This window comes from Lutra lutra, chromosome 2, assembly GCF_902655055.1.
Source record: "Lutra lutra chromosome 2, mLutLut1.2, whole genome shotgun sequence".
NCBI classification, from domain to species: domain Eukaryota; kingdom Metazoa; phylum Chordata; class Mammalia; order Carnivora; family Mustelidae; genus Lutra; species Lutra lutra.
In genome coordinates, this window is record NC_062279.1 from 64,716,120 (window position 1) to 64,737,977 (window position 21,858).

General features: G+C 37.8%; 1 protein-coding gene across 1 annotated transcript in view; it reads right to left on the reverse strand.

Annotated features, from left to right (window-relative positions):
• Window positions 1–21,858, reverse strand: part of NR3C2 (nuclear receptor subfamily 3 group C member 2) — a 337,320-nt gene that overhangs the window by 310,034 nt on the left and 5,428 nt on the right. The window contains 2 exon segments of the mRNA XM_047717601.1: window positions 19,495–20,527; window positions 20,530–21,252. Coding sequence (XP_047573557.1) covers window positions 19,495–20,527; window positions 20,530–21,252 — 1,756 coding nt within the window.

The following is a 21,858-nucleotide window of genomic DNA, read 5'->3' on the forward strand; positions in this document are numbered from 1 at the left end:
TGTTTATCCACATCTAACTTCTCTTCATATCATTGAGTTAAAGGATCATTATGGGAGAACAGGGCAACAACAACAACAACAAAGTTAAAAAAAATCAAGGTTGTGGATCTAATCTAAGTACCTGACAGAATCATTCTTACACAATCACAGAAACTGAAAAGGTCAGATTTCAGGCCTGACAAAACAGGGACCCCATGGTGGAATAAGAGGAAATATCATTAAAGTAAAGGAGAAATACATATGAGGATAATGGATTTTTTTGGTATGCAATATTTTTATTCTGCCAAAACAGCTCTTAAGTTCCTTTATTAGTTTAGGAAATAAACTAAATTATGAAAACCTTGCTTTATTCATCATGCTTGCTTATTCAGATAATTATAAACATAGCAATTTAATTTACTCTCAAGTAGTTTTAATAGATATTACAACAAATGATCCTACAACCTTAAAGAATCTAGAAGTAGGAAGAACCTGCAAGAGGCAAAGTAACATTCTGAGAGGCAAGGGCAAGGCCTTCACCGTCCTCCCTCTACACCCACCCAGATCTTCTATACCTGGCCTGGAAAGAAAGGCAAACAGCCTTCAAACACAGATCCTAAGGGGAAAATAAAAGCCCATCAGCCCAGAATTCTTTACTTCTCTGTGAAAATGGCAGTGCCACCAGGAGGCAAAGATGATCTTGTTCTTCTACATGAGAGGTTTCCTGTACTCTCAAATGAAAGCATATCTGATGCTCTTTTAATAATCTATTATAGACATAATACATTCTCATTGTAAAAACTTTGGTAAATATAAGAAAGAAAAATTAGCAAAACAGTAATCTAAGTACTCAGAAATAACCACTAATGATTTTAAGACAACTTTCTTTCCATTGAGAATGAAATACACATATTCATTTCCACTGAGAATACACACACACACACACACACACACACACACATAAATATGACCACACAAATTCTGTAAATACAGTTGCATATATAATGTTAAATGAAAAATATATTTTAATGATTTCCCATGCTATTAATTTTTCTTTATAGAAATGACTGCATATATCACACAGTAATATTCAAAATAAATGTATCAGTCCATTAAAAAAGCTATTTAAAATTTTATAAGTTATGCTAAAATGAACAGAATTATACATGAATCTCTGTCCACACATATAATTTCCTTATGATACAATCCTAGAAACTGGACCTTTTAAGGTACATACAGCCTAAGATGCCAAGAACAATAAAGAAAATACACTTGTGTAGGGATTACTACAGGCCAAGTACTTTTCTAAGAAGTTCACGTATACTAACTCAGTAAGTCCTTACAATAATTGGTAAATTCTATCAGTGTCTCCATTTTACAGTTGGGAAAACTGAGGCACAGAGAAGTTAAGTAACTTGCCCAAGGTCACACAGCCAATAAGTGTAAAGCTCAGATTCATCTGGTTGGGGAGTTCATGCTCCAAAATCATATTACACTACTTCTGATGGCATATACTATCAAATTATTTGTCTCTATTTATATTCCTCACTGGCATCTTTCCACAGTGGCATCCATTCATCCATCAGTTGTTCTCCTCTCTGAAAATCTGATAGATGAAAAATGCTATCTAACTGTTGTTTCTACTTGTTTCTATTTACTAGCATGACTAAACAATTTAGAAGTTCATACATTTCATCTGTATTTACTTTTCTATGAGCTGACCATCCATGTTCTTTGCTTGCTCCCCCCCCCCCACCCCTACCGAAGTCTTCATGGTCTTCTCATAGATTTGCATTACCTCTTAATAGAGTTGACCTAATCACCATTTCTCATCTTTGGCTTAATTTTATTTGGCATACAGGCACCTAGAATTTTTACATAGTCAAGATTTTTGGTTTATGTGTATGTACTTTCTTCCTTGGCTCTAGTCTTATAAAGCACTTCTCTATCTGGAGTCAGATATGCATTCAACTCAATGTTTTCCTTGACTGAGTTTCTCTTTAATCCATCTGGAAATTATCTGGTGTATGGTGTTGGCATTAAATCTTGAGCAGAGTGGAACTGTAAAGATTTGATACTATAGATGGTTTTACATAATATGTTTTTTATCCTTATGTGGTTTTTAGGCCAGACAGCAACATATGCTGACTTATTACAACAGAATTACTCAATCTGAGGAAAAGGCATAATCTAAGACACTTCTGTTCTGGTTACAGCCACATCAAAAACATCGCAAACATGAAAATCATTCTCACCTTTAAAAACCCACAGAGTGAAAAATGAAGGGGGGGGGTTGGAAATCAGAGTGGGAGGTGAACCATTAAAGACTATGGACTCCGGAAAACAAACTGAGGGTTTTAGAGGGAGCAGGGTGGGAAGATGGGTGAGCCCGGTGATGGGTATTAAGGAGGGCACATATTGCATGGAGCACTGAGTGTTATATGCAAACAATGTAGCATGGAACTCCACATCAAAAACTAATGGTGACTAACACAACATAATTAAAAATAAATAAATAAATAAATAAATAAATAAAAACCAACAAGAGTAAGAGCTGTCACAGACCTTCCCTGAACAATAATTCTAGCCCAATGTTCAATATAAAGTCAGCAGATTTTTCATAGCTGATCTAAATCCCTAACAGGGCTTCTTGTTTTATTCTGTTGTCCCAAGGGAAGAACAACTATATATTTGGTATCATCAGCTTAACAGTTCTTATATTTGAATATCACTATTATACTTAGTGATTTTAACTGTGTGGAGGAAGAGCAAGGGTCTGGACATTTTTACTGATGTCTCAGGCTGTCCTCTACATCATCGTACTATATAATAAGGCATGATCAGCTGTGAGCTATGTGCCACGTACTTTGTTAACAATAAGAACGATATTGATGTTTATAAATGACTTTCAAAACAAAAACACAAAACAGGCTCATGATTCTTCTTATAATAAAGCCACTTGTCTGCGTCCTTGTGTTTTCACTGGCAGAAGAGGTAGAAGTTAAGACCATTACTGCATATTACCATGCAGTGTGTATTCCCTATGCAACAGCACATAATAAGGAATTCTTAGTGAATACTATTTTTATGCTGAGTATTGATTTTTTATGACTACCATAAAAACAAAAACCTCACGGTGCTATCTGCTCTACTGCCCACACACACACACTCATACAAGGCTTTTAAATCAAATCTGCCATTGAGTATGTAATATATGCGAATACTAATCTTCATTTGTGTTTTACTCTGAAAAAGAGTTGAGAATCCCTAAACTATCTTCATAATCATTTCTATTTTTGGAATTCATAAAAGAATAGAGTTCTCAATTAAGGATCTCATGAGGGCACAAAGAATTGGAAGGATTTCCTCTCTCTAAAATAATGTTAGTTTTGTGGCTGAATCTATTAAATCTACATTGCTAATTCTTCTCACAATGGAATATCTTAGGTCATACTTTTTTATGAGCAATTATTTACCCATGTAGCTCCTATGTGTTCCTATTCCTTTCTATCAATTCTAATCAAAACTAATAATAAAAGTCAACAATAATAAGAACTAAGATTTTATTTTCACTGAGCCATCACTATATGCCAGCACTTTTATTTACGTGAATTGCCTCAGATAAATTTCCCAACAGCTGTAAGGGTAAGGACTATTATTGTCACTATTTTAAAGATGGAAACTCATTGTGCAGGAGGTTAGGTAACTTGCCTAAAGACACAGAGTAAGCAAGCAGACATGTAATCCCAATATTGGCCTCACTATCTGCCATCATTCTCCTACATAATCATTTTGTATATTTTCTCCAATTTACCAAGACCACTCTGACTTCTGATTCTACCCTTCCTAAATGACACTATCTGTAACTACAATATCTGCAAGCTTATTGATTCTTATCTTTTTCAAATTATCAGACATCAACTAATCAGCTCAACTGATACCGCTGGCCTCTTTATACAGGCCTCTCCACACTCCCTATTTCACGGGATTCTTTTGCCCAAATAGCCATCTTGCATAAATATTTACCAGATGTTAGGAGATGTGGTGAGCGACTGTATAACCTAGCACTACTGTTGAACAAACAACTCTAATTGCATTTTCAACTATAAATGTTCTCTTGGTAGTTGATCACTATGCTCCTCTTTCTGTTGTTCTATAATTATATTTTAACAATGACCAAGATAAGCAGTTCTTAACCTGGAGCTAGGGGTTCATAAACTGGTCTGTGAATCTTCTGAAGCCATATGCAAAATTATGTGTGTAAATATGCATGTATTTGAACTTAGGTTTAAGCTCATTTTTTAGTAATCCTCCCACACTAAGAAAACATCATTTCCAACAAGAATGGCAGAGACTCTCAATCAACAGGACAAAGAAAATAACAGATAATAGAGACTTCTTAGGTGCTCCGAAGAGGGCAATGATAACCAGCTCTGGACGGTCTAGGGCCATATTTATTAATGGGGTCAATTCAATAAGCCTTTTAGAGTTCCATTAATGCTGATTTTCCCTATGTATCAGAAAATGAGACTGAATCTGCAGTGTACTGCTCTTAGAACACATTCTGGTTACTAGTAAATTTTCTTATCATTAAAGCAACTGTAAATGTATTCCACAAAAGAGACTATCGGATATCTCCCTCTAAAAAAAAAAAAAAGTCACCTTGGACTTTCCAACCATCATTTTTCTGTTCTCCACAAGTTCTCACTACTACTATATAGTTTACTTCAATAATAGCAAAGTCTTATTAATGAAAACTGTGGCTTTCACTTCTAATTAAAGGATAATTAATAATTGCCTGTTTGATTGGTTTTGAAATTACTGACATACAGTACAGTGTCTGTTTGCCTACAACACTAAAGAACCACCTTCCCATGTTCTTAGCCCACTGGGCTGGGTGAAGGTAAGCACCTACATGCCCCCATCACACACACACATGCACACACCCATACTATCTCTACTCAAGGCTAGTCGTAAAACCTGAGCCAGGCCGATCATAATCCATCAAGAAAAGGGCTGATCCTTTCACCAGGATCAAACACTAATGAAAATGCAAGCCCAGAGTTATACTGTCCATAGCCTCCAAAAACAAAGTTGAATGAAAGGAGAAAAGCTGCAATAGATGGAGAGACAAACTTACGACACCACCATTTGAAACCTGGGATCTAGCCAAACCTGAGGTTTACCCCTTGAGCTCCTCCCATTTTGTGAGCCAAGTCCACAAACCAAGAGTTCTGGCCAATTCCATTAAATTCACTTATGGCCATCATATAATTTTATAAATGAAATTAATATTTAACTTCCAAGTATTCTCTCCCTGTGTTCTCCAAAGTGTATTTGGTACCTCCCAAAAAACACCTACCACAATTTACTTTGTAATGGGATCTTGGATATATCTTGGCTGGGTGTCCTAAACGGTGAGGAAGTTCTCCTTTTTGCTCTGACCACACACGCAGGATTATGCTTTGACAGCATCAAGAGCTTAATAAATGCTTGCTGAATGAAAATCAGTGCTGAACATAGTACATATATGACACTGTACTTATTAGACAGTGCAGAAGGGTCAAAGCTAAGTAAGACATGGTACCTGCTTAGTCTTTGCTCTCAGGGGCTCGCTCACACAGTGGACTTGCAGTACACCTCAGTATCTTTCATCAATGCAGGACACCCCCATTTTTTGCCAAGATAAAATGCTACTTTATTTGCCATAAGATATACATACATAAAATTTACTATTTTCCCCATTTTTAAGTGTATAGTTCAGTGGCACTTAGTATAGTCACACTGTTGTGCAACCATCACCACCATCCATATCCAGAACTTTTCCAGGTTAAGTGCCTTTAATGTGCATTGTTGTTTGTTACAGATCCCAGGGAGTTCAGTAAATAGAATTGGTGTTAGTTATTTATAGGTGGCAGTGCATTCCTCTTTGAAAAATCTCCCTTTCTGCAGTCTTGTAATAGTCTTTCTCTCTTTCCTCTCCTGAGCTAACGACCAGAGAAGAGCATCCCCTTTTAAGCCAAGCCACTGAAGCATCAACACTAAAAATAGTATGACAAACTTCAATCATTCTTCATTGATTAAAAGCCTTGAATAACTCAGGGTAGCATGCACAGTATCAGTTACATGTGTGGAGGAGACGGACTGCACACAGACGCTGACACATTCATAGAAATTTAGTCATTTTCCCTGTTAAAACAACATTGATCTTTTTAACACTTGCTTTACGTCTATTCTCCTTTAACCCTCATAATACTAGATTTGATTATTTCTGCCACAGTAAATTGGCAAGAGTTAAAATCTTTTAAAAAGCACATTTCATCAGTGTTATGAAATCACAGAGGCTGGGCCATGTTCACAGTTAGGTTTTTGGTTTTTATTTATTCCATTCTCAGGTACTGGCAACAAATTCATCCTTCAACAAATGCACAATGCACACAGTTATACTCTGTCACAAAAATCTTAGCTTTTTAAATGAACACTAGCTTAAAAGTAAGGCATAGCTGCTAATAGACACCTAAGACCCTTCCATAGAGTGGTTTCAGAAGTTATATAAGAGTTCCTAGCTCTAGATTTTCACTATGAAAAGTTATCGTGCTTGTAACCTCTCCTTCCCCTACTTTACCCATCTGTCAGTTTCTTCAGTTTGCTAAAAAAACAGTATTTAGGAGGGGGAGAGTGCTGTTTTCACCTGAATCATACCAACCAAGTCCAAAATACAGGGTATATGTCAACAAAATTATCATATTTCTGCCACATACAGAAAACTCAAATGCTTCCAGAAGTCTCAAAGGAATACCTCACATGTACATTTACCTCGGTTGGGTCTGAAAATGATGGAGAAACAGAGAAAAAAAAATGTTTTGTATTGTGGGACCATATATTCTTCCACGTTACCTTAGTTTCAAGAACGAAAGCTGCTCTGAACATAATTTCCATTTCAAAACTACAGGGAGAATCTAAATTGGAGTAAATTAAAGAATATCTGCTCCCATCTAAAATCTCAACACTCCCAAACTTTGCACTTGGAATCTCTTCTCAAACTTATCAGAAAAATATTTATTAAGTAAATACAAACTCTAACATGTGATGGAAGAAAATGAGCACATTTCCAGTTTTGGAAAGAGCACTGTTAATTCAAACACCAGTTACTTGAGGACACAAGAAATGGCCTTCCAAACAAGCTAGGATTCTGTTCATTTATATACATGTGTGCATGTCTGAATTCCATACATTGACATTTCTGATTCATTTACGCCACTTTTTGCTTTCCAAGTTTGTCAAACCAGGAGGTGGCTCTTCCTGTTTCCATTTCCCAGGGTTATTTTTTTTCCCCCAGTCTAATAAAAAGTACTCTATTTTGGTATCAAAATTATCAGATTTATTTTCATCCAAATAAAATTATTTCACTCCTTTTCTCTTAGTCATAATTATGCTCAATTTTTCTCCTTATTGCTATTTTTATTCCTTATACCCTGCAGCAATCTACGTTTTGTGGGGCTGTGGCATAGTGGAATAGTGGAAAGGAACAGGCTTTGGGCCCAATAATCTGTCATTCAATTATTTCTTCCTTCAAACTTTAACTTCCATCCCTTGCCCAACATTCCGACAACTCAGGCACTTATCCTCCTAGCTTGAATTACCAATATGATGGTCTTTCAAATGCTTTTTTGTTTCAGTCACTATTTCTTATCTCCCTTACCATATTTACCTTTCTACCCTTTTATGTCACTTTCTAGGTTATGAGAATGTTTAATAATGCTATATTAAAAGTGCCAAACACTGGGACGCCTGGGTGGCTCAGTTGGTTGAGCAGCTGCCTTTGGTTCAGGTCATGATCCCAGCGTCCTGAGATCGAGTCCCACATCGGGCTCCTTGTTCTGTGGGGAGCCTGCTTCTCCCTCTGCCTCTGCCTGCCACTCTGTCTGCCTGTGCTCGCTCTCTCTCTGACAAATAAATAAAATCTTTAAAAAAAAAAAAAAAGTGCCAAACACTTCTTTTTGGCACTCACAGATTTCTATCATCTAGTTTTCTCTAAATAGCATTAAGCCATCCAAGCAGGCTTCATTTGTCCTATGTCCAAACACCTGGCCTGCGCTGTTACTCATTCCTCTGATACATCTCTACTCTCCACCAAATACCACCAATCTTCAAATGTCAACTGAAATTCACCTCCTTTATGAAGCTTTCCTTGGCTATTCCAGCCCACATAGAACTCTTTCTTTTCTAATCTTCGGAAACAGTTCTTATCTGCATCATGCAATCAAACACATAATTACAGAACAACCCCCCCCCCCAAAAAAAAAGCTGTATAAACTCATGTGAGTCATCTCCCTAGCTAGAGGGGAATACAGGGAAGACATGTGGTTTGCTCACCCACTGTAAGAACAGAGCAGGTACTAAATAATTTGAAAACTATCTATTATTTCCCCCTATTAATCCAGAAATTTAAATAGCTATCTTTCTCTTGGTTCTAGGTCTTCTGTCAAAAAGTTCACATTAATATCCACTGATAAAAGAACTCAAAAAGAAGAAAGCAACCCAATAAAAATGGGCAACAAAGTTCACAGGCATGAGAAGGCAGCCTATGAATGGCAAGGAAGCTCATGAAAAAGTGTTCAGTATCATTTAGGTGGTAAAGAAATGCCAATTTACATGATAATGAGTTATCACTACACACCTATTGTAATGTCTAAAATTTAAAAAGACAGACTCTCTAAGTGTGGGCAAGATATAATGGAACCAGAGCTCTCACACACTGCCGGTGAGTTGTAAAACGGTACAAACACTTTGGAAAACAGCTGGACAGTTTCTTAACAATTAAACCTACACCTACCATAGGACCTAGCCATTCCACCTACAGGTATTTATTGAAGAAAAATAAAGCATATGTCCACACAGAGATCTGTATGTGAGTATTTACAGCAGCTTTATTTGTAACAGCAAAAACTGCAAACAACAGGTGATAGATGAACAAACTGTGGTGTAGGCACAAACGGAGTACTACTTGGCATTAAAAAGAAACTGATAATATATGCAACAACATGCATGAATGTCAAGTGCATTATGCTAATTAAGAGAAGCCAGAATCAAAAGGCTATAAAAAGTGTAATTCCATTTATATGACTACCTAGAGAAAACTATTCTACAAAGATGGGGAACATATAAATGGTCACTCAGGTTTGGGAATGAAGAGGGGGTTGACTGAGAAGGGACAACATAAGGGAATTTTAGTGGGTGACACAACTATTCTTATCTTGAGTGGGTGGTGGTTACAGGATTATATATTTAGCAAAACTTTAAGAATTGCACACCAAAAACAGTGAATTTTGCTGTTTGCAAATTAAAAATAAATAAATGACCTCAAAATACTGTGTCACCATAGAGCTTGTAATACATCATTACCAACTATTTTATTATGTTGTGACCAGAAAAAAACAAGAACAGCGTATGTTGATTATTTTTATGAAAATCCTTAAAAAAATGCTGATAGAAGTCACCACAAATTTTTGCTCGGTTATTTGACAATAATTGTACTAGTCTTCCACAACCACCAACACTTACCTAGTCATTCCAGATACATGCCTGCCCCAAGTTCCTCTGCTAACCAATTCATTCGTTTGTTCAGTGGGGATTTATTGAACATCAACAATGCACCTGGCACTGTTTTAGGTATGGCAAATGGACTCGTAAACAGGACAGCTGAGGGCCCTGTCTCAGGAAGTTTACATTCTAACTAGAGGAAGCCAAGTAAACAGATAACTTCTGATAGTATGCACTATGAAGACAACAAAAGCAGGTGATGTGTTGTTAGAAGGTTGGGGGGGCACTACTTTAAACAGGATGTCAGGAAGACCTCTGACAAGGTGACATCTGAGCTAATGCCAAGTGACAAGAAGGAGCAGACAACCCAAATCTGGAGTCAAAGCCTTCTTGGTAGGGAGAACACTAAGTACAGAGGCCCCCAGAGGGAAGGGGGCTTGGTTGGTCTGAGCCATAGAAAGGTCAGTGTGGAGACTGAGCAAGAAAAAAAACCGGTTACTAAATAAAGTAGTCAGAGGTCTGATATTTCAGGGCTTTTCAGGCCCTCAATTAGTTTACTTTATGCCACTTGCAATGAGAAGCAGCCAGAGGGCTTTACATGAGCTGCATAATCTGATTTATGTTTTTAAAAGAGCCATCTATTTTTTTGGTTAGGACATTCAGTTTTCTTCTCTATCTCAAGTATTTGTTTCTTTATTTGCCTCTGCTATGTGCCTTAGGCAAATCACATATACCTGCTGGGCCTCAGTTTCCGTATCTGTACAAACAGTGACGCTGGCTACCAGTAACTGCTGGCACACACTGGTTCAATGGGCCAGTTAAATATCCGACCCTGTGGCTGACTGCAGTCTCCCTTTTATTCTCAGCATCCCAGAACACTGCCCCCATCAGGCATCTGCCCTGCTTCTTACACCTTGTAGCTCAATCAGGGCGCAGTGCCCTCGCCACCCTCTTCACCGCTCACCTGTCCAACACAATCCTTAGACTCCAAAGCTGTGGCTCCTCTCTCACCCTTTCTCTTTACCACTGAACAGATGCCTCCCGCAACCCCCAAGTCTCTCCTCTTCCTTTTTTTTTTTTTTTTTTTTAAGATTTTATTTATTTATTTGACAGAGAGAGATCACAAGTAGACGGAGAGGCAGGCAGAGAGAGCGAGAGAGAGGGAAGCAGGCTTCTTGCTGAGCAGAGAGCCCGATGCGGGACTCGATCCCAGGACCCTGAGATCATGACCTGAGCCGAAGGCAGCGGCTTAACCCACTGAGCCACCCAGGCGCCCCTCTCCTCTTCCTTCTTAACTTACTCCTTAGCCAATCACAGTCTGATTCCCATTCCCACCACTCAACAGAATTCCTTCTCGAAAAATCACGAGCACCAACTATTCAGTCCAACTTCTGGTCCTCCTCACCCCATCATTAGGTTTTGAACCACCACCTCCTACTGAAGGAACGGATAATGTAATAGACAAAAGGACAGGATCTACTCCCAGCTCAGTTACCAACTGCTTTATGTGATCCTGGAAAAGGCATGTAATCTCTCTGGACCTTAGTCTTGGGGTTGGATTTATAGATAGCCTTAGAGCCCTTCTAATTTGGAAATCTCTGACTACTGATTCTTCCCCTTGGCATCCATGACTTGGCACTATCTTGATTCTCTAAACAACTCCCTGTCTCCTTTATTAGGATGTGTTGTTCATCTCCTAAATGGGGTTCTGTTCCTCCAAACCCCTAGCAGAATGCACTTTAAATGACACTGGAGTCATATATACAATCTCTCCATGGGCAATAGCACCCACACTGACACCCTCAACCGCCACTTCTAGGAAGAGGCTTCCTAGACCTCCAGATCAACATTTCTGCCTGTAGAGAGAACTCCTTCCGTTACAGGTAGTCTGGAATTGAAAACTCCTATATCCAAGATAAATCATTACTTCTTCTCCAAGGCTACTACTCTTTTTGACCTCTCCATTTCTCTTATTGCTCATTGTTATCCATGACAGTCAAACTTATAACATGTTGAGTTTTCGCTGATTTTCCACATACTTGACCCTCTTTCCGTTTCTATGGAAGTATCAAGTGCTCTCCTTTCTCTTCCTTCACACTTCACTCCTAAAACCATTTGGCAAGACACAGTGAAGTAGAGATCCACAGTAGAGGGGAGGGTGTGGACAGCTGTCATGGCTCACAGTGGGGCACCAAGTCCAAGGGTAGCTCTGATGCCCAGTGCAAGGGTGGGGAGGAAGATTCACACATCCATGTGTACACAAGGTCTAGTAGGTAGTATCAGAACCCAAGCAGGGAGAGGATAGCCCAGCAGGGGGAGTCAGTGTTAGAATGGAATAAGGAGGGCCTCTGTTGGGGGAATGTGGCCCTGTGACCCAGAACACGAGTTAGACTCCCAGTCATAGGCAGGAGAGTATCTGTGGGAATGGGGGCAGTCTGACTCTGTGGGGGCAGTGTGACTCTGCTGACGCAGCTGACTCCAGGACTGGGGTAAAAAAGTGCAAGGTGGGTCTAAAGCAAGTAACTTAATGTTAAGTTCTTGATTTTGATGGTTATATTGTGGCTATGTGAATGTCCTTTATAATTCTCCATAATGGACTTAACTTTTTTTTAAGTTTGTGATTATTTCAAAAATAAAAAAAAATTATACAAAAATCAACACCCAAAAGGGCTTCTTCTGTAATCTCACATCTGTCCTTTTTTTTTTTTTTTTCATTACTCTGGACAGAGAATCAATTTCCTATCCCCCTCTACTGTTGCAATAACTTCTTAACAAGGCTACACCCCACAACCACTGCCTAATTAAGGTTTTTCCAAAGTACACTTCAGCTCATGCCACTTCCCTGCTCCAACATTTCAGTAGTTCCTCACTACCTCCCAAATTAAGTACAAATTTCTTAGTGTGACTTTCAAGTTCTACTCCCTTCTAGTCCCAACTAACTAACCTCTTCCAGGCTTTCTTCCCCCCAGTTCTCTGTGTGTCGCAGTCAGCCATAAAGCATGACCACAATCAGTGTTTTCTGCCAATCTCCAAGTTTTGCTCATGTGACTCACTCCATCAGGAAATGACCACTCCTACTCTCTGCAAAAACTTTAAGACTAAGGGGGCGCCTGGGTGGCTCAGTTGGTTAAGCAACTGCCTTCGGCTCAGGTCATGATCCCGGAGTCCTGGGATCGAGTCCCACATGGGGCTCCCAGCTCCATGGGGAGTCTGCTTCTCCCTCTGACTTCCCCTCTCATGCTCTCTCTCTGTCTCTCAAATAAATAAATTTAAAAAAAAAAAAAAAAAAAACTTTAAGACTAAGGATAACTATCAATTCTGACCACCACCACCCCATCTCTCCATTTTCCAAAGCTTGCCTAGATAATCTTATACTATCAGAATACCAAAGCTGACTTTGCCCATTATAAACCTTATTTCATTTTATTTTAGATTACAATTCTTGTTTATATGTCTCCACAACTCCTAATCTATAAGGTGAGGATACATCCCAATGAAGGAATCCTCATTAATAAAATGAAGTCACAGCCACAGTTATGAATCCATATCACCAGTTATTAGCTCACTCTCTCTCCCTAGTGAACTTTTAAGTATTCGAATTATTTTGTGTTTGTTCTCTTTCCTTCCTTATACTACAGTTTTCTATTTCTTGCATAAATATAAGGAATTTCTACCTCTTTTCTACAAAGAAATTTTGGCCTAGGCCTCACCACTGATAATCATAAATCCAGAGGTTTCCAGACATCAATTAAGTAACAGGTGCTCATATGTAATTACATTTTAACTTCATCATTACTTTACTATATAAAGAACAAAATAAAACTCTTAAAACTGAACACAAAGCCTATACTTGACAAGTTTAAAACTAGAAATTCTAAAATTTAAGATGAAGACCTATACATTTAACATAATTCTATTTCCTTGGTTTTCACTAATAAACTTTGAAATGCTGTCCACAAAAACACACAATTTAATGACTATATTTAAATTTAGTAACGAAGCAGATTTTTTTTTCTTGATTTGAATTTAGTAAATGAAAGAAAATGATATATTATTTGGCAGAAGAGCTGAAATTTTATCAGTAGATGAGTAATATGAAACTAAAGCAACAGTGAAAGCCTGGAAAAAAATATTTTGAAGAAAAAAGTTAATATCAAAGCATTAGGGGAAGTGAATGGTTACTCCTAAATTACTTGTGATCAACATAATATCTGGTATTCCCCTAAACATTACATATAGAAAGTATAGAAAAGATCAGACACATCCAGAATTTCAATAGCACAAAAGGCATCAAATCCATTAAATGCTACACCTCCAGATCCTAGGTTTTTTGTTTTGTTTTAAGATTTTATTTATTTGACAGAGAAAGAGCACAAGCAAGAAAGAGTACTAGCAACATGCAGAGGGAAGGGAGAAGCAGGCACCCTGCTGAGCAAGGAGCCCCATGTGGGGCTTGATGTGGGATTCTTGATCCCAGAACCCTGGGATCATGACTTGAGCCACCCAGGCTCCCCTCCAGGTCCTAGTTTTAACACAACACTGCTGTGCATGCAAACAGCCTGAAGTTGAATAACTTGAGTCTATTTAACTGAAACCACAGCTTTTATCTCCATTTTTTAAGTATGAAGTAAACAGTTCTAAGTATACTAATACTCTAGATGATAAAAGGTGGACATACTGATATATAAACCTAGGACACTTGTGATGTTAAAAGCAAAATTTATCAAACTGAGTTGTACTTAATGATTTACTCGTTAAAAAGCACTAAGGGTTTGCTTCTTTTTTTTTTTTTCAATAAAATTATCACTACTCTCACCAGAAATACTATAAATGAATGGAAGTGAATGAATCATCGGGAGAAGCAAGTCTCATTGTGAAATCATTTCTAAAAATATTATTTAGAATACTAACTGGGAGAAATTCTAGGTACACTAGCAATTTCAAAATCAGAATACTGTGAGACAAATAATAAGAAAAAGAAAGTTCCATGTTTTCACTTTCAAATGACTGCAGTAATTCTTAATGATTTATTATAATAAACACTAATAATCAATCCAATTCCACATCCCACCCCAATCATCATTTTTTCATACTTTGCATTACACAGAGATATTTAGATCTCAATGGTTTACTCATAAAGTTTGCTAAGAGGCAGGGCAACTTTTGTAACTCCTTGAATTCTGAAGCTTTTGCTTTATTACAGAAGGGGAGTTTTTAAAAACTCTAGGGACAACTGAAAAATAAAAAACAACTGTAGGTTGTTTACTAAATTGTTTCCTTCTTTCATGGAAAAAAATGCAGCAGAGATAAAGTTATAAACACCTGACTACCCATCCTGAAACCTACCAGAATATGCCCTTTGAAACAGTGAACTTTATATTCAAAGGTCTAAGTCAATGTTAGCGCTCTAATGATGCTATCAAAGTGACTATGACCATCGCCATAAACATCAATGTTGTATCAACAGAAAAACGCTGCTTTCAAAAGGAAGAGTGTAAATTAAAACAAGAAATTCATCATGAGGATCAACTTTAATAAAAAAGACATGATTCAAAAATACTCTGCTTTTTCAAAGAAAAATAACTCACCCCTACTCACTTCTAAAAGATAAATGACAATGAAATTTTTCTATCCAAAACACCCTGGAAACTACACAGCTACACCTGTGATTCAAATATAGTTGACACCAGATCAGCAAATATGTTAAAGGATACTCTATTTTTATTCTTTTTTTTTTTTTCTATTTTTATTCTTAACATACAGAACTCCAAGGAAACTTCACAGCCACTTAGTAGTCTGGCTAGCAGACCTTGGAGAGCACAGAGTTCAACATGTTCACTTTTTATGAAGATACTGAGGCCCAGAGAAGCTGTGACTCACCAAGGTCACAGTTTTGTGTCCTAGCTGACATGGAAACTCCAATCTACATGACGTAACCAGGTCCAGTGTCCATCCTCAAGGCTTTACATTCAGCTTCTGTCATAATTTACTTTACACTTTGGTGGCCTGGCTATCCACTCACTAGAAATGATTAACAGACAGATGGCTTTCGTCACTGCTCTCTCAGGATGCCCACAGACGGGGATGAGGATAACACACACTTCACAGCCATTACTCACTTCTATCAGCTTGAAAAATTAACTAGATGAGAATCATTTTTCTCATGTGAATAGGGTACTCCTTCCTCAGCATAATATTCAGTGAGGCTAACACAAATAAAATAATAGCCTCTTTTTTCATTAATCTCCAAAGGGTGTACAGAATAAAAGAGACCAGCACCTCTCAGCTTTTGGGTCTTAGGACACCTTTCCACTCTTAAAATATACTGAGGATACCAAAAAGCTTTTTGTTTATGTGAGTTACAGCTAATGGTATTTATCGCATTAGAAATTAAAACTAGTATTCATTTTAAATCATTTAAAACTAAGAAGTTGTTACATGTTAACAAAAGCATATGTTTATGAAAAAATAACTGTTTCCCAACACAAAAACTTGAGTGAGGAGGGTGACACTGTTTTACATTTTTGTAAGTCTATTATCTCACTTAATAGAAGACAGCTGGATTTTCATATCTACTTCTACATTCAATGTGTGGTGACAGGTTTTGGTTCAATGTATGAAAAAAATCTGGTTTTACGCAGGTACATTGTTGGAAAAAGGACGAGCATTTTAATGATCATTAGAGATAGCTACAGATGTGATTCTTTAATACTACCCTGAAAACTGCCTGTAAGTAATTTCTTGAAGGTTAGTTGCAATGTGGATCTGAAACCGTATTAGTGAACTTTTTATATACTATTACATTAAAAGCCACTGGTCTATCTTCCATTTTGAGTGGATCTTTTACCAATATGTGATCTTTCAATTCATAAACCTCCCTGAAAGGGTCTCAGGAATCCCAAACACTTTGAGACCTATTAGAAAACAGCTCAGAGTTCAATCTAAAGACAAAGGTTATTATAAAACATAGGAACGGTCACATTCTATCTTGATTCTCCACAACCTGGAATTCTTTAATTTATTCCAGGTCCCCTAGAACAGGGTATCATCATCCCACATTAAGATGTAGACCAAAAGGTTGGATTTTGATCCAGAAGACATTAAATAAGAGACCAGTGATGAAGTATGGATGAGGTTAAATGAAATATTCTAATATGCGCACTGAAATCTAGAAAAATATCTAAGTATCTTCCAATCCTTGAGCCTTTATTCTGAGAATAATCAAAACAAACAGGTTAGGATAATACTCACCAGAAAAAGCTGTCAAGAATCAGTAATCTGTAAGAGACTTCATAACATTGAAGCTTTGTTATTAGAGTTTTCAGAAAATGTATACTAACTAGGATAATGCCAACATCTATGTAAACAAAATGAATCCCCTCTAACTATATTAACACGTATGTAAAGAATTTTGGCGTACTCCAGAAGAGACATTGAACACCTCGGTACCCACAAACGCAGAGCAGGTGCAAGGTCAGTGACTCACATTAATATGTTTAAGTCTATGGGTCACGAGAACATCGGGAGGGGCTTTAGGAATTGAGTGAGTGTAAAACCTATAGTTCAAATAGCAGAAATAGGATGCAGAACAAAACAAAGCAGAGAACTAATGATTTTATCTACTACAGCCCTACTATTGCTACCAGAAATATCATTACCCAAAGCAAGAGCCTTAAAAAAACTATAAAAGCAAATAAATATGTACTGGCAAATGTGTGATGCATGTGTAACCATAAAAAATAATAATAATAGAGTAGAATTTAGCAAGAATTGTCGCCAAATTGTGGAAAGAACCAAGATGCCCTTCAACAGACAAATGGATAAAGAAGATATGGTCCATATATACAATGGAATATTATGCCTCCATCAGAAAGGATGAATACCCAACTTTTGTATCAACATGGATGGAACTGGAAGAGATTATGCTGAGTGAAATAAGTGAAGCAGAGAAAGTCAATTATCATATGGTTTCACTTACTTGTGGGGCATAAGGAATAACACGGAGGACACTGGGTAAAGGAAAGGAGATTTGAGTTGGGGGAAATCGGAGCGGGAGACAAACCATGAGAGACTGTGGACTCTGAGAAACAAACTGAGGGTTTCGGAGGGGATGGAGGGATGGGTGAGCCTGGTGGTGGGTATTATGAAGGGCATATATTGCATGGAGCACTGGGTGTGGTGCATAAACAATGAATTTTGGAACACTGAAAAGAAATTAAATGAATTGAAAAAAAGAATTAACAACAAATATTTCTTTCAATTATGTATAAGATATTTCTTTAAACTATTTTGTAATTTCACATAGTGAAGAAAACAGAAAACTAAAGGATATGAAAGCTAAAAATTGTGCACACTAATCAAATGTTAAGAGTTAAAATGTATATAATAACTATTGCATACCAGATGATATGCAAAATTAACTCAATTATCTTAACTATATTTGAGATGCGTACTGTTGAATTCTTTTTTCTTTTTCCTCCAGATGAGAAAACTAAAAGCCCAGAGGGGAAGGGGTATGCACAGGAACACAAAGCAATTAGGTGGCAGAGCTGGGATTTCAACCCCGGCAGCCATGCTCATACTACCAGGCTGTACTCCCTCATACTAACTCACCAAAAACATCACTTACAAAAATATCGACATCATGTGCAAAATTTCCTTCTCTAAAAGTAAAACAAAGCACTAGCAGGAGACCACATGCTGAGTTTGCTCCTGATGAAAGCCATGCTATCTTAGGCTATCTCCCATTAGGGTTCAGAATTTAAGAGATAGAGGCAGTATCAGAACATGATTGTTCATGCTATCGTGAACAGTAATAACGTATCATTTAAAGGAATGTTTGCTTCCATAAAGGCAAGAGGAGCAAGGTTGAATCAACGACAAGGAAAAGAATGCATGAATCAAACTTTTAGCTTTTGGCTCATAAGAGAACAGGAGGAGAAAGATATAGAAATACACATAAACCCCATGTTAATGGGATGAAAGTATTTCCCAAAATGTAAGTTTTTAAGGGAAAAATCCACATATTCCTAAATGCCAAGTGAAAGAACTATATCTAGGACATCTATTCTTTATATGTTCAATAAAAGGACCATTTATCACAACCATGTAATAAAAACAGTACTGAAGCAAAGTCCAATGCAAGTATTCATTGTATAACTTAGAACCACCCTTCACAGTCATATCGAAAACCTCTTCCTTGTTTTTTTCTAAATTTATACAATACGCTATAAGCAAAAAGCAAAGTCAAGAGTTATTTTACAGTAAGTAAAGTATGTCTTCTTGCAGATCTTATAAGTTATACCAACTCAGAACTGCAGTGACATATTTCACTTCCAATATGAGTAAGAAAGCAAGACTGTCCACTTAGTAATTTTAGATGTGCTGAGTCTTTAAAAGCCCTCAACAGTTAAGGAAATGATTTATTTGTATTGAAAACCATGACTGACATATAATTAACCTACTCAAAAAAGGAAAAAGAGGGTGCAGAGCTTGTGGGTAACAGATTTGGGGTCCAATTTCATATTTCATAACCAATGAAGTGATTAATAAAAGCTAAGAAAAAAGACTAAGACCACAAGAAACAAATTTAAAACAGTTCTAGCGAACCAGTGTATAGCTAAAGAAAAAAATAATCTAGCACTAGTCTGCTAAAGTAAATATAGTAACAGGCAGCAGAAAATAAACTTTTCCCAAATACCTACGACAGGCAATGTGGAAAGGGGAGGGGATACCCACAGACACTCCTTCACAATCAACACAAATATTTTCTAAAAGATTTTAAGAACTTTTTGTTTCTCTACTTCAAAAAAGCAGTGACATTATACAAACAAGGAAAGAGGTGGCACTAAATGACCATGTGGAAAACAAAAATAAAACAGTAAGTGTTTAAATTTATCAACTGTGAATACTGACCTTTTCAACATTTTCTAAAGCCATGATTTTCAAAAAAGGAGGAAAAAACCAACTTACCTTGTTACGTTTTCTGGAATGTATTCTAGAACTGGATATCCATCACTTCTTCTAGATGACAGGTCACCATGTGATTTCCATGACTCCACTAACGTATTAACAGGAGGAAAGGAACTCAGGTGTTGGAAAGATTGGTCTCTAGCCGATCGTGATAAAGATATTGTACCTTGAGCACCAATCCTGTAGTGAAAGGACTGTCCACCTGAATTCACACCAACAATAGCAGATGAAGGGATGCTGGCCTCTGGATAATAGCTCCCATCATCTGGTTCCTGTTTAATACCCATTGGGAATCCACTGCCTTCACAGTTACCATCAAAGCCGGGCACAGGTGGTCCTAAGATTCCTGATAGAGAATAATAGTCTTTATCATCCATAAAGGAAAAATATGAGCCATCCATAAACGGAAATGGGTTTACAGTTGGATTCCCTTTAAAAGACGTGCCTGAACATGAATGCTTGGTTGATTCTTGTTTTATTGGTACTGAGAACGGGGAATCAGAATTTATTTTGCTATTTCCTCCCAGACATGAGCTGCTAAAAGCTCCATCCGGCTCCGGTTTTATGTACTGGACAATGCTAAGCTGGCCAGCCACCCCGTTGGAGATGGCATTCTCAACTTCCTCACTCTTAAGAAAAGGGCCCTCTTGAGCACCTTTCTCCTGTGTGTCAGGACTAGGAGCCACATCCCGGGCTGCACTGGATCCAGCTGGGGCACCAGAAGCAGCGTAGCTGAAGGCATTGTTTACCGGGCTACAGGTAGATCCCACGGTGCTAGCAGTTGGACTGGAAAGCGTGGATCTGTTATTTGTGTTGGAAGGGCTGGAAACGGAGCACCTTGAGTTGTTAATGTTTGCAGGGCTAGACACAGAGGATCGCAGAGTGACATTATTAGGACTGGAGACTGGAGATTTTACGCTGCAATGACTCGGAGGGCTGGATATTGGGGATTTCATGCTACTTAATGGACTTGAGAGAGGAGAGCCCACATTGCTGGCATGTGCTGGGCTGTGCGACCTGGAGCCTCGATTTCAACATTAGGGGAGCATGTCAAAGGAGTCCCCTGGGTGATAGGGCTGTGCACTGTGAAACTGCCAAAGCTGGCAGAGGTGGAGGACACAGAGCTGATTCCAGCAGGGCTGCAGACTGAAGAGGTCATGTTCAGAGGGCTGCAAACAGACGGACTCTTCTCATGACCTATGATAGGGCTTTTAACAATGGCACGCATGACCCCACCATTCACAGAGCTCCCAGAGTCAGGCATGAAGGATCTCAAGGGCCTGTTCACGCTGCCTAGAGTGGAAGAATGATGGCCATTTTCTTTGTAAAATTTCACCAGCTGTTCAACATTTTGATAAATCTTTGCTGGACTCACACTTCCTTGTTGGTTCTGCTGATCATAGGTGTAGTCGGCATCTCTTACGGAATCCATGTATAAACCCATGGACTCAGCCACAGTTGCTGAAAGTTCCTTAGACTCCAGCTCAGTTTTAATATCAGATGTTAAAATCCCAGACCGATTATTGTCTTGCTGAAGGCAAGGGAGTAGTTCATGTTTTTCTTTGCTGCTTCCTTGAGTACTGTTGTTTGGAATAGCACCGGAAACACAGCTTACGTTGACAATCTCCATGTAGTTATTCTCATCGGTCCTCTCTGGAGGTCCCAGGGAAGAATGTTCCACAGCCTGAGAAACTTGACCCCACCGTCTTTCCATATCCAGACCTTCAGGGAGACTGTGGTAGCCTTTGGTCTCCATAGCTAACAAATAAATTTATATTAAAAAATTGAATTAGAGTCATTTATAGCAATATTACTCTAGAAGACATTCCAAAATTCCATTTACTAAGCTATATGTACATATTCTACTTGTCATAAGCAATACTTCTAGTTATATTAAAATTGTTACCTTTCTGGTACTCTTACTAACAGTCCTGACTATGACTTGTCCAGAAGCTAGACTATAAGCAGCAATCACATAAAATTATTTTGCATCTAAATAAAAGTAACACGTTGCTATAATACAGCCTTTAGATTTGCACAAAAATCTACAAATATTAACTTATTTAATATTCAGAGTAATCCTGGGGACTGATGAGGCAGGCAAGGAGGAAAGGAAGGGCTTAGTGATATGGGTGACTTGCCCAAGGTCAAAGAAGTGATATGTAATGTAGTTGGGTTTAAACTAAATCTTCTGACTCCAAAATCTTTGGAGTTTTTCAAGCATATGGAAGCTGTTTTCCATATCTAACACATGGTTTTATTAAAAACAATACAGAAATACAACCAATGTTAACTTTAATTTCATATTGAGAAAAGGTACCAAGTGAATTATCACAGGAAAAATAATGTAAGAATTATTTCTTT